This window comes from Peromyscus leucopus, chromosome 19 (assembly GCF_004664715.2).
Source record: "Peromyscus leucopus breed LL Stock chromosome 19, UCI_PerLeu_2.1, whole genome shotgun sequence".
In the NCBI taxonomy this organism is placed as follows: Eukaryota; Metazoa; Chordata; class Mammalia; order Rodentia; family Cricetidae; genus Peromyscus; species Peromyscus leucopus.
The window spans coordinates 3,252,555-3,265,268 of NC_051079.1; the positions used below are offsets into that span (position 1 = coordinate 3,252,555).

General features: G+C 45.4%; 1 protein-coding gene across 1 annotated transcript in view; it reads left to right on the top strand.

The window, feature by feature from the left end:
* Positions 1-12,714, top strand: part of Lama3 (laminin subunit alpha 3) — a 226,397-nt gene that overhangs the window by 166,454 nt on the left and 47,229 nt on the right. The window contains 10 exon segments of the mRNA XM_028876683.2: positions 1,328-1,378; positions 2,053-2,204; positions 6,903-7,013; positions 7,121-7,232; positions 7,418-7,585; positions 8,756-8,952; positions 10,241-10,357; positions 10,975-11,129; positions 11,426-11,567; positions 12,520-12,622. Coding sequence (XP_028732516.1) covers positions 1,328-1,378; positions 2,053-2,204; positions 6,903-7,013; positions 7,121-7,232; positions 7,418-7,585; positions 8,756-8,952; positions 10,241-10,357; positions 10,975-11,129; positions 11,426-11,567; positions 12,520-12,622 — 1,308 coding nt within the window.

Below are 12,714 nucleotides of genomic sequence, written 5' to 3' on the forward strand. Positions count from 1 at the left end.
GTCAGTGGGAGTGAGAGGCACAGAATCCCCTAGAACTGGAGTTACAGTTAGGCCACCTGAGGGGAGCTGGGACTTGAACTCAGGCCGCTGGCAAAGTAGCTCTTTACCACTGAGCTCTCTCTCTAGTCCCACTCTACAGTTATTTCTCTGTCAGCTCTTTCTGTGTGAGCCTGAAGAAATTAAGGTGTTCTCTCTGTCTCTGTCTGTCTGTCTGTCTGTCTGTCTGTCTCTCTGTGTGTGTTTTTGTTTTTTTGAGACAGGGTTTCTTTGTGTGACAGCTCTGGCTGTCATAGAACTCACTCTATAGACCAGGCTCACTGAGATCCACTCAGACTCACAGAGATCCCCCTGCCTCTGCCTCATGAGTGCTGGGATTAAAGGCGTGCACCACCACCGCTCAGCTGTTCTTTCTTTCTTAGCTATACAAGTTCTGGGATATGTTCAAGTCAGAGGTTTGGATAGTATACACTGTGTGAAAGATAATTTGTCACAGTTTGTGTGGATTCATTCAGAAAAACTTGGAACAGAACAGAGGAATATTCTCTTCTTTCATAGAAAATGCTGAAAGGATGTGTTAGGAAAGCGCAGAGATGTACTTAGGTGAACTCTCTCCTGATTGTGGGCAACTTGAAGAACTGAACTGGGGATGTGCAGGTTATGGCAGATCAAGTAACTGTCCCCAAACCAGGACAGAACAAACGGGTTAACACCGGTTGTTAGATCGGAGCAGGCCCTCAGAAGTTCAAGTCTGGCCTAGGCAACTTAGAGAGACCCTGTTTTTTAAAAGTAACAAGGGACTGGAGATGTCTCAGTGTTTAAGGATGATGGCTGCTCTTCCAAAGGACCTGGGCTCAGTTCCCACCCTGCACATCAGGACGCTCACAACTGTAACTCCAGCTTTAGGGGACTCAGTGCCCTCTTCCGGCCTTCACAGGTATCTGTATAGATGGGGTACACACACACACACACACACACACACACACACACACACACACACAAACCTGAGTAACGAGAGGACTGACGATGTCGCTCCGTGGCTGAGTGATGGTCTGATGTGTGAGACCCCAGCTGAATCTCTACCAAAAGAGGAAAAGGAAGTAAGACATGCCATTTCCGAGAAATGCTCTTCTTAGAAGGGAAATAGTGAAGGAGGCCACCAAGGAAGTCCACGCTCATGGCGATGGCAGGTGAAAGTGGAGAGCCGGGGCCAGTGTTGCTTGTGACTGGGCGACTAAAACCTTCCAAAATGGGCTTTTCTGAAACCAAGTTAAAAGGCAGATGAAGACCAAGTAAATTAAAATGTCTTTTTTTTTCCTCCTGACTTTAGACTGTGTAAGCCAAGAACCCAAAGACGGCAGCCCTGCAGAAGAATGCGATGGTGAGAAAAGAAAATCCCTCCCTGCCTTTCCCAAGCTGTGTTTCATTTAAGATGCATGAGTGCTGGACTGGACTGGGCACTTGCTAGTCTGGGAAAACAAAAACAAGAGGACAGGGAAGGACAATACTGGCTCAGGTCCTGCCCCATCACCTCCCAGCTGTCTACCACCCACAGGCCACTTTACCTCTCCAAGTCTCAGTTATGTATAGAATGGACACAGAATGCCCACCTCATACAACTTCTGGGGACCTTCTGAGGACCCACTTAACATAGGGTCTAATCATCTGTGTGTAGTGGCACATGTCTGTAATCTCATCACATGGGATACTGAGGCATGAGGATCACTAATTTGATGTAGCTTGGGCTGCTTAGTGAAACCCAGTCTCAAAACCAATCAACAAAAATAGTCATTAGCAGATACCCCATAAACAAAGGGTGACCACAGGTAAAATAAGCAACAAGCTGCTAAGAGTCACCATTTCTAGTAAAAATGCTCTCGCACATCCAATTCTTTCTTCTTCAGAGTGCGCATCCCTCCGTGAGCCATGGAGGGGTGTGACTTCTGCCTGTGATCATCTGTATTTGAGGGGACAGGTTACAGAGCCCTGCTGTTCTCTGTGGCTTTTCTGGGCTGCAGCCTACAGCATATCCGGCTTTCCCTGTGGCCCCTGCAGACTGTGACAGCTGTGTGATGACACTCTTGAATGACTTGGCCACCATGGGTGAGGAACTCCGCCTAGTGAAGTCAAAGCTGCAGAGCCTCAGTGTGAGCGCTGGTGTTCTAGAACAGATCCGGCATGTGGAGACGCAGGCCAAGGACCTGAGGGTAAGCCTTCGGTGGGGATCCAGACTGGTGCTTAGTGAGTGTGGCTGGGCCTTGCTCTGTACTGGGGAATCGGTTCTGGGACCCTCTGTGGAAAACCAAACTTGCAGATGCTCGCATCCCTAATATGACATGGCCTAGGACTTTCTTAAGACCCATCATTCTGACTTGTAAACATTACATCATCTCTAGATTACTTATAACAATGAATAAGTATAAATCCATCCAAATAACCATCCTACCACATTGTTTAAGGAATAATAAGGGAAAAAGCACTACATGTTCAGTACAAATACTTTTTTCCCCCCAAAATCTTTGGACCTGGTGGAATCCATGGACATAGAACCATGGATGCAGAGAGCTGGATATAGAGTGTGTGTAAATGTCTGCTCCTTAGACAGGAATCAGGGTACAGGCACTCCACTTAAAACTCAAGTCAATTCTCACCAGTGAGAAGTGCTCACCAACACACAGGTCTGACACTTGTGAGTGTGAGTTCATTGCTCACTGAACATTCCTAAGCTTGCTTTCTCATAAAGCATTCAGCTCCATGTCCTGCATTCAGAGGACTCAAACATGGGCTTCTTCAAAGCTAGTATTATTCCTCTTAAAATAGTTGCTAGAATTTTCTAGGGAAGTTATGTGAGCCTAGGTGGTCCTTAGATGGTTCTTCTTTTAATAATCAGTATTTGGAATTTGTACAAAAGATAGTAGACTCATTAGCTCATTTATTTCTTCATGAGTAAGAGTTGGTTGTAGGTCCCATTTGTGTTGAGCACTCAGCTGACACTCTCTGTGTACTATGGCCAGTTCTGAGGTTCTGTGTTAACTACCAACCACTGCACAAAGAAACGCTCTGACGAGCTGAGAGCTGACTAATCTTTACATTGAGAGATACAAATTTTTCTCAGGTCATGGAGGAATCAAGTTGGTACTGACCAGGAAGCTTCTTCCTTGCTGAGTGGCTATCATAGTGCTCAGAGGTTCTCTGCAGGCTACTGTGGAGAAAAATGTCATCAGCCATCTTAGCCAGCCCTGAACCTTTACACACTACAATAATGACCAACATGGCAAGATATGTCCATGGGTGCAAAGTGGCAAAAACATCAGGGGTGACCAACTAGGGGAATCGTATGGCTGGTATAGTAAATCTGGTCAAGAACCAGACTGGGGATTTCAAGGGCACTAGTACTATTAGGCCTCAAGGGTGCTACTATTATTCTGCTAAATGGGCATACTATCAAACTTAACTGATTACTACTCTTACACATATATTTCGCTTCTTCTTTCTATATTCTGTGGGATAATTTGCTATTCATTTTCTAGTTTCTTATGATCAAAGCTTGTTTTACTGATTTAAAACTTTCTTGTTACTAACATAAGGATTTATTGCTGTGAAGAAATACTTCTCTTAAATACCACTTCTGCTGTATTGCTTAAATACTATATCACAGTATTGTTTTCATTCTTATTCAATTCAAAACACATTTCTATTTCCCTGTGATGTATGAATAACCCACAAGTAATTTAGAAGTATATTGGTAAATCTAAATCAGAGATTTTTTTTTCTAATGGCTTTCTAGTGTTGATTTATAATTTGTTCCTTTTGTGGTCAGAAGCAAACTATGTAGGATTTCAATGCCTTTGGATGTGTTGAGGTTTGTTCCAAAGCTGGGATATAGTCCACCTGGGTCAGTGCTCTCAGTGTCCTTGGAAATGAGGGAGTTAGGAGGGCATTATGAGAAGAGATGGGGCCACAGGCCTGAGCCAAGCTCCCCCAAGTAGTCCTGAGGGTCACTCTTCCCGTTAATGAGGGCTGAGCACAAAACCTTGAAACTGTCCAATGCCCTTTGTTGACAAAAGGAGAAAAGAGGTGGACCATGGGAGTCCTAGTCTTCTGACCAGGGCCTAGACAAGCCCAGAAGCCTGATCCGTGCTGGAAAATGGCATCCTCAAGCCTGGATTCATGCTGGAAAACAACATCCTCAACATCGTCATAGTATTCGAGTTCTGAACTGCTTATGTATGGCCTGGCCTTAGACTCAGGGAACAAGGTTTCGTGTTAGGGCTGTGATAGCTATGAGATCACTAGAGATGACAGAGAGTGTGAGGAGGAAGGAGAACACTCCCGATGATTGATTGAGTCTGCAAATGTTTGACAGACACATTAGCCAGAAATGCAGCAGATAAGAGATGAGGGCGCTTTAGAGAAATGAAAATAACTGGACAGTCTGAAAGTTTCTTGAAAGAATAGCATCCATTAGAAGAAATGAGAAATGAGATGCGGAGAAAATCTCACTTGAAATCAAGTAAGAGAGAGATGAGAACACTGACTGAAAATCACTGAAATGGAAAAATATGGTTACTGAAGTACAAGAATTGATGAGGTAAAGCCAAGGCTAGCCACAGTGAAAGAGGCTTTGGGCGAGGTTTAGTGAGTGCTTTTGGGATGAGAACTGATGCCAGCGGCTCCGTCTGAAAGTGATTCTGGAAGAGTGTTCCTTCTCACCCCTTAAGGAATTCAACTGCGTGGTTTATGGGTTTAATATAGAGAAGGAAACGACCGTCTCTGTGGTAAGAGAAAAGGAGCCTCTGTGAGGCAGTTGCTTTATCTGGTGTCTCTGCACGGATGCTGTACGCCAGGTGCTGTCCTGGGTCTCACTCACGTCCCACAAGGTCTCTTGGAGAAAAAGTGTTTTCATTTAGCTGACATGTAGATGCTGTAAGAACAATAGCATATTCACACGGCTGGGATTCAAATCCAAAGTCTAAAGACCATGCTTTGCTCCCCACCTTCACCCGTGGCCCGATGCTCCCACGCTTTTCTCACACCCTTCGCTCGTGGCCGCTCAGCGATGTTTGGCTTTCCCACTGTAAAGTTACAGTGATCTGTCTGTCTTTACTGCTCTGCCACCCAAATTCCGAGACAGCTCAGTGAAAACGAACTGACATTTTCCATGCTCATGAGAACGTACCTACACCCAGTGGTTCGGAATACCCTCATTGGAGCGTCAGACTCACTGCTAAGCTGCAGCCCTGGGTCTGGTTTTCTCCGCACTGTCTCTGACATACAGACGGAGGCAATGGAATCCTTTTATTTAACTCTCTCTTTCTAGGTATTACATCCCTCCTCCAAAAATTAAAAATAATCCCTATTCTAGAGCCAGGCAGTGTAGCACGAATCTTAAAAGATCTTATTAAGAAAAACAAACCCAGAGTCAGGTATTGGGGTGAATGCTGAAAGATAGGAGAAACTGTACAAGCCACAGCCAACCTCACCTCGCCAGTTCCTCAGCTGATCTGTTTCCTCAGACTGGAAGCCTCTGCGTCCCATCTGAATGCATCTCAGCTGAACTGCTGCTAAAAGTCTAAGAGCTTAACAGACTCTAGTTCCTGGTCCTCATGCCTTATATACCTTTCTGCTTTGTGCCATCACTTCCTGGGATTAAAGGCGTGTGTCACCATGCCTGGCTGTTTCCAGTGTGGCTTTGAACTCACAGAGATCCAGATGGATCTCTGCCTTTGGAATGCTAGGATTAAAGGTCTGTGTGCCACCATTTTCTGGTCTCTATATATAGTGGCTGCTCTGTTCTCTGACCCCAGATAAGTTTATTAGGGTGCACAATGTATTGGGAGACACAATATCACCACAGGACGGTGGTGGCGCATGCCTTTAATTCCAGCACTTGGGAGGCAGAGCCAGGTGGATCTCTGTGAGTTCATGGCCAGCCTGGGCTACAGAGCAAGTTCCAGGACAGGCACCAAAACTACACAGAGAAACCCTGTCTTGAAAAAAACCAAACCAACCAACCAACCAACCCAAACAAACAAATAAATAAATAAATAAATAAATAAATAAATAAACCTATTCTAAATATGCGTGGCAATGTCACCTTTAAAAGTAATAAGGCAATTCAGTAATGATATAACAGCAATAAACGAATAGGGAACTGGATTGTGACCCAACACAATCAATCAGTGATCAGCTGTGCTGCCTCAGACACGCCATCCAGTTTCCTTAGGTGTGCCAACTTCTCATTTGAACGTGAGGACATCCAACTATAGCCACTCAGAATTCCCCTACAGTGAGACGGGCCTCTTTGAATATAAAGCTTCTTTCAGCGCAAACAGCTATATGTACTGCTTTTATAAGGCAAAGTCATTAATTCAAGTAAAAAATATCTCTTGTCAGTTGGATTTGCTGTTAGTTTGGGTCTTTAGTGCCCCCTCTTCCCAATGCCTAAGCTCTGAATGGGTGTTCCAAGTGTAAGAGACGGTGGTAGGTGTTTTAGGATGCTCTCCAGGGACTTTGTCGGACCCCAGCTCTTCCTCTTCCTCAGTTTCATCCCCTTGCTCACAATGTGCTTCTACTGTGAAACGCTACCTCCCCAGGGACCCAAGGCCATGGGGCTAAAACCCCTAAAACTGAGCCAGGAGAAGCCTTTTCTTTGTCAGTTGATTATCTTTTATCTATAATAATTTATTAAATTGATTGTAGTGGTGGAAAGAGGGCCAACACATTTGCTTTACTTCACAACCGTATCATAATTTATGCCAGAAAGTAGATTCATCTTGTAAGTTACTTCAAAGAACCCCATCCTCCCCCACCCCCCCATGGAGCCAGCGTTGGGCTTGTTGACTAGAACTTAGACGGCTGGGCAATGTCTGCTCCGAAGGGTTTATCTCTGTGTCTGCTTTCAGAGCCAGCTGCTGGGCCTACGTTCCACCATCTCAAGCCACGGGTCCAAACTGGACGGCCTGGAAAAAGAACTGGGCCATTTGAACCGTGAATTCGAAACTGTCCAGGAAAAGGTGATGTATTGAGTCCATTACCTTAACCTTTCCCTCCCTTGTGGATATTTTCAGTTTCATTTTCCCTTTTACTCTAATTCACTCCTAATGAGTTTACTTTGATGTAGGCACAAGTCAATTCCAGAAAAGCACAAACATTATATAACAACATTGACCGGACAACCCAAAGCGCCAAAGAATTGGACACGAAGATTAAAAACGTCATCCAGAACGTGCACAGTAAGAAAAGTTACCCAGCCCAATTAAAACCTATTGCGTAGCTTTTGTTGTGTGCTGAGTGAAGAGTTTATTTTTGAGAGTACCACGTTATGGAAGAAGATCCCACTGTGATACTTAAAGATGAACAGGACTCTCCACAAAGCTTCCAGAACCCCCAGTTTAATAAGCTACTTGATGTTTTCCAGTTCTCCTGAAGCAGATCGCTAGGCCAGGTGGAGAAGGAACGGACACGCAGATGGGCGACTGGTCCAGGGAGCTGGCAGAAGTCCAGCGCATGATGCGGGAGCTTCGAGCCCGAGACTTCAGAAAGCACCTCAGAGAAGCAGAGGCCGAGAAAACAGAAGCCCAGCGCCGTAAGACCAGCCCCGATTCCTGTGTCCACTCTCACCAACTCGAAATGCCGTATTCTAAGGGCTCTCTAGAGCTCTGGGCTGTGGGAGGAAGGTCTCATTTCGGCAAACCTTGCTAGAGGCCGCAGTGGGAATGGGGCTGCCCCTTTTGCCCCTAGAGCTGAGTCTTTTCTTCAAGTTTCCACGAGGCATGACATCCTACCACAATGTAAATGACCTCAGAAGTGACCCTAAAATTAAAATATTTGTGCCTTGTCCTCCCCCACTTTTTTGTCTTTGAGGTGAAGTCTCACTCTTTAGCCCAGGCTGGCCAAAACTCCTGGTAGTCCTCCAGCTTCAGGCTTCCGAGTATTGGCCCCGTGGGCGTGAGCCACCACGAGTGGCCCTTTCATCTGTACAAACCTCTTTCTGGTGACGATTTCCTCTCTTCTAATTCTCTCACAGACGCCATTCTTGCCTTTCACCTTGGAGGTAGTGTCTCACTCCATAGCCCGGAATGGCTTTGATGTGCAGTCCTTACCACCCCAGTGTCTCACGTGTTGAGATTACTGGCACGAGACACCACGCTTAGCTCCATTAAACCATTTTTAAAGATTATTACTTTACCACGGCTGAATTTTTTACTCACAAAATTAACATTGGCACTATTATTATAAAACAATGCCCAAACCAAATATCTGAGTAACTAGTTAGGTATATGTAAATGTAGGTATATGTAAATGCCTTTCTGGGTCAAAAATAACCATATTAATTTACCATATATCTTTCATATGGATATTTATTCTCTGGTAAAATGATGTATCTAGGGCACATGTGCAGGTTGCAGCTGATGTGTGACGTTTGTGCTAATCAACACTAATCCTTGCTTTTAGCAGTGGAAGGATCATGGCCTTCTATTCTGCTCAGCTCCTACATCTGAGGTCACTTACCCTTCAGACTGTCTTCTCACAGTAACGAGAATGATAGCTACTTTCCTGGGTGCTTACCATGGCAGCAGAAAGGCAGAGCATGAGTGCACACGATAGGTCTATGAAAGTGAGCTTTGCCGTCCTGTTCCCTCCAAGGCTGTGGAAGCGTCGTGGAGTGAGCAGGAAGGTGGCCCTCTTTCTGTTGTTCTGACACCCAGCTTAAGTAACCTCATCTCTCAGGTGAAAATCGGAAATTGTGTTGCAGTGCTGAACCGGCTCAGGACCTGGCTGGAAACCCACCAGGTGGAGAACAATGGACTGCTAAGGAATATTCGGGATTCGTTAAACGATTATGAAGCCAAACTGCAGGACCTGCGTGCTGTTCTCCAGGAGGCAGCTGCCCAGGCAAAGCAGGCCACTGGCCTCAACGGTGAAAATGACGGGGTTCTAGGAGCCATCCAGGTGAGCCGCAGGCAGAAGCCTCCTCATGCTTTCATTAATGGTGGGGCTGAAGGGAGCGGGAGGCACGACCAGGCGCCTGTCTGGTTTTTCTACCTCAGACCCTGATCAGCCAGGAGTGAGGTTTTAAATGCAGGAGAAGTCACCTCACTTCCTCGATTTCAGAGGACTCTGGAACCTCTGGCAGAGCCTCACTAACTGCCACAGCCTGCCCATCAGAGGGACAAGGTTGCTGAGTGAATGAGAAATTCATCAATTGTTTGAAACAATTATCTACCTGTTTATAGGAAAGAGGCAGAAGGATAGGTCACATGCCATTATAATGGCAGAATTTCGAGATTAAGGATTCAGCACATGCACACATACACACAAGAGAGACAGACCACACACACACAAGAGACACACAGAGACACATTTACATATAACATAAGACACTCATACACACTCACACATACGATAGATAGATAGATAGATAGATAGATAGATAGATAGATAGATGATAGATAGATAGATAGACAGATAGATAGATGATAGATGGCAGGCAGGTAGAGGCTTTCTTTTTTGGCACATTTGGAATCCGACCCAGGGTCTCATGTTAGGCAACTGTTTTAAAATCAAGCCAACACCCCAGCCCTATAGTTTATATTTTTGATGGTGACTATCCTATACCAAAACAACAAAAACAAACAAAAAAATACATGAAGGGTTGTCAATGACAGACCGGAATTGAATAACATGAATGGCACCCAAAGAGGAGGAAGCTGATAAACACAAACCAGTATCACCTTAGTGGGTGATGCGCTCAGCTCAGTGCTGTTCTGGACAGCAGGACCTCTATGTGCATCTCTGGTTATGCCAGGGAAGAGGGCACGCTCCAGCAGTGTGGGTCCCAGCCTCTACGCCGTCCAGCCTGGCAGACTCCTGGCTGCGCCGTCTTTCATTCAGATGACCGCTGCATGCTCACTGGGTCTAGTGTGTGGAGGCGATTGGCCCTGGTGCATTTATTTAGTTGAAATCTTACGTTCTGTTCTCCAAAGCAGATCTTAATAACATGCCCCACCTCACCGGTGGGGTTGCCCAGGGTGTGACTTCTTCAGCCGTGCTGGCAGAGGATACCATGGTAACGCAGCAACGTGGGAATTCAGGCCCCATCACTTACAGCAGGCTAGGCTACTGTCAGCTTCAAGAAAACATGGACTCTGACTTATTTCCTGTTGTTCCGTGAACATGTCTGTGCTTTCTGCTAATGTGTCGTGGAATGTGTGCACATGGGCTCTTTTATTCTCTCCAGAGACAAATGAAAGAAATGAATTCCCTGAAGAATGACTTCACCAAGTACCTGGCCACGGCAGACTCTTCCCTGCTCCTGACCAACAATCTCCTGCAGCAGATGGACAAAAGCCAGAAGGTAGAAGACTCCGGTTCTCTAGAAACATCCAAACTAGTCGAATGCTCAGGAGACAATGCAATAGGCGAACCTATTGACTTTTGAGTATATCCCTTTTAGACAGAGCTCTCTGCTGGGAGAGGGGGGTGAATGCTGGGCTTCCCTTAAGTCTGTCTACATTACCTCATTTGTCCACAATGAGCAAGTCACTTTTGTGGTAACAAGCATTGCGAAGCTATTTTAAAAATATCAAACATGCCTTTCTTGATGGAAGACATCAAAGACTTGATAAAAGCCTGACAGACTTCTTAGTAGGCTGTGGGCATTTTGAAGTAATCTTTCCCAGTATCTGTTTCTATATCATAAGTAGCCCTTCCATTTAGCTGAACCTCACCTCGATGATGACATTGTAACTCTATAAACCTTATAAAGATGGTGCCCATCAAAAGGAAGATATTCAAGATGATAGCAAAACTTGAATTATAGTCAATGGCACTATCTGAACTAAGGAAAAGTTGATATGATAAAAATGACTTAGAAAATATAAAATCACATTAGAACATCATTTATGAAGGAGTTTGAGAAACTGGCGTACATGTTCACTGCTTGATTTTATATTGTTTATTTGGAAAAATTAGGAATACGAAAGCTTAGCTGTGGCTTTGAATGGAGCAAGACAGGAGCTAAGCAGCAAAGTGCAAGAGCTCTCCAGATCTGCCAGCAAAACATCCCTGGTAGTGGAGGCCGAGAAGCATGCACAGTCTTTACAGGAGCTGGCGAAGCAGCTGGAAGAGTGAGTGCCTGGCTGCAGAGGTCCAGACATCATGGGTTGATTGAGTATCAGGCAAGGTCCTCACTGGGCTGGCTAGGACCTGGGAACAGGGTGGAGGGCTGGACCAAGGCCAAAGCGCCATCCAGAACCCATAGACCAAGTCAAAACCAGACTTGCAGTGAGATCTGTCTCTCAGTTGTGCCCTGGGGACAGAGTAGCAAGTGCAGAGCACATGTTGCACACTCATTGGGAGGATGGCATCCCCAGGCAGAGAAAGGATGCTGGATGACCTACCCCCACCCTGTGTCATCTTCCAGGATAAAGAGAAATACCAGCGGGGATGAGCTGGTACGCTGTGCTGTGGATGCTGCCACCGCCTACGAGAACATCCTCAATGCCATCAGAGCAGCGGAGGATGCAGCCAGCAAGGCCACCAGCGCCTCGGAATCTGCCCTCCAAGTGGGTACCTGGAGCTGCACTGGCTTTCTGGACTGGCTCTGGAGGCAGCTCATTTTCTTACTCTCCTATACATGGAACAGTGTTAAAAATTATTTATTTAAAGTCAGAGCTTGTTATAGGTATAGACTTGAGTTTGTTCTTGGTATGGACCATTTCTGCATTTACTGTTTGATATCAAGAGTATGATTTAAGCCGGGCGGTGGTGGCGCACGCCTTTAATCCCAGCACTCGGGAGGCAGAGACAGGCGGATCTCTGTGAGTTCGAGGCCAGCCTGGGCTACCAAGTGAGCTCCAGGAAAGGCACAAAGCTACACAGAGAAACCCTGTCTCGGAAAAAAAAAAAAAAAAAAAAAAGAGTATGATTTAAAGTGTATTTATACAATCAGATAGAAAACATACCACTGTCAATTTTGAACCTAAACAAATAGTATATCCTGCTTTTCACTAGGTGTTTTTAAACCTTAGTTAATAATTGATGTTTACCAAAAGAAAGATTTTGGGAATTAACTGGGTTGCCTTTTTTTTTAATGATTTAGTCTTAAATCTAGGCATGTCTGTAGAGCCTACAGGATCTTTGGTGCTCTGTATAATATCTCCGTATACAAGAAATAAAGGATAGAGCACTCAATATTAGAGTTGGGGAGCTGGGCCTTAAAAGATCAAAGACTTTCAGGTTCCAAGGCTTGAAAGCCTCAAAGCAAGTAAATGATTGCAGGGGTTTCATAGGGGCTTAAGCCGTCTGTCACCAGAGATCAGGCCAGCTCCCCAAGCCACAGGCGCACGTCTGCCTAGAGTCCTAACCACATCGTTAGGCCACAGTGTGCAATTCATTCGTTCAAATCTTGTTCTTTAAAGATTAAAGATAAGGGATTTGGGCCTAAGGTGAAAAGTCTTACTCTGTGTTTGCTAAGGTATAGTGTCTGCTCAAGGCTGATAAACATTTTGCTTTCAGACACTGATAAAGGAAGATCTTCCAAGAAGAGCTAAGACCCTGAGTTCCGACAGCGATGAGCTGTTAAACGAGGCCAAGATAACACAGAAGAAGCTACAGCAAGGTATCAGAAGGGTGGGCGGCAGGGACAGTCAAGTCAGCCTGTGGGATGTGGGGGCGGTCGGATGCAGAGGCATGTTCTGATCCCAGTGCCAA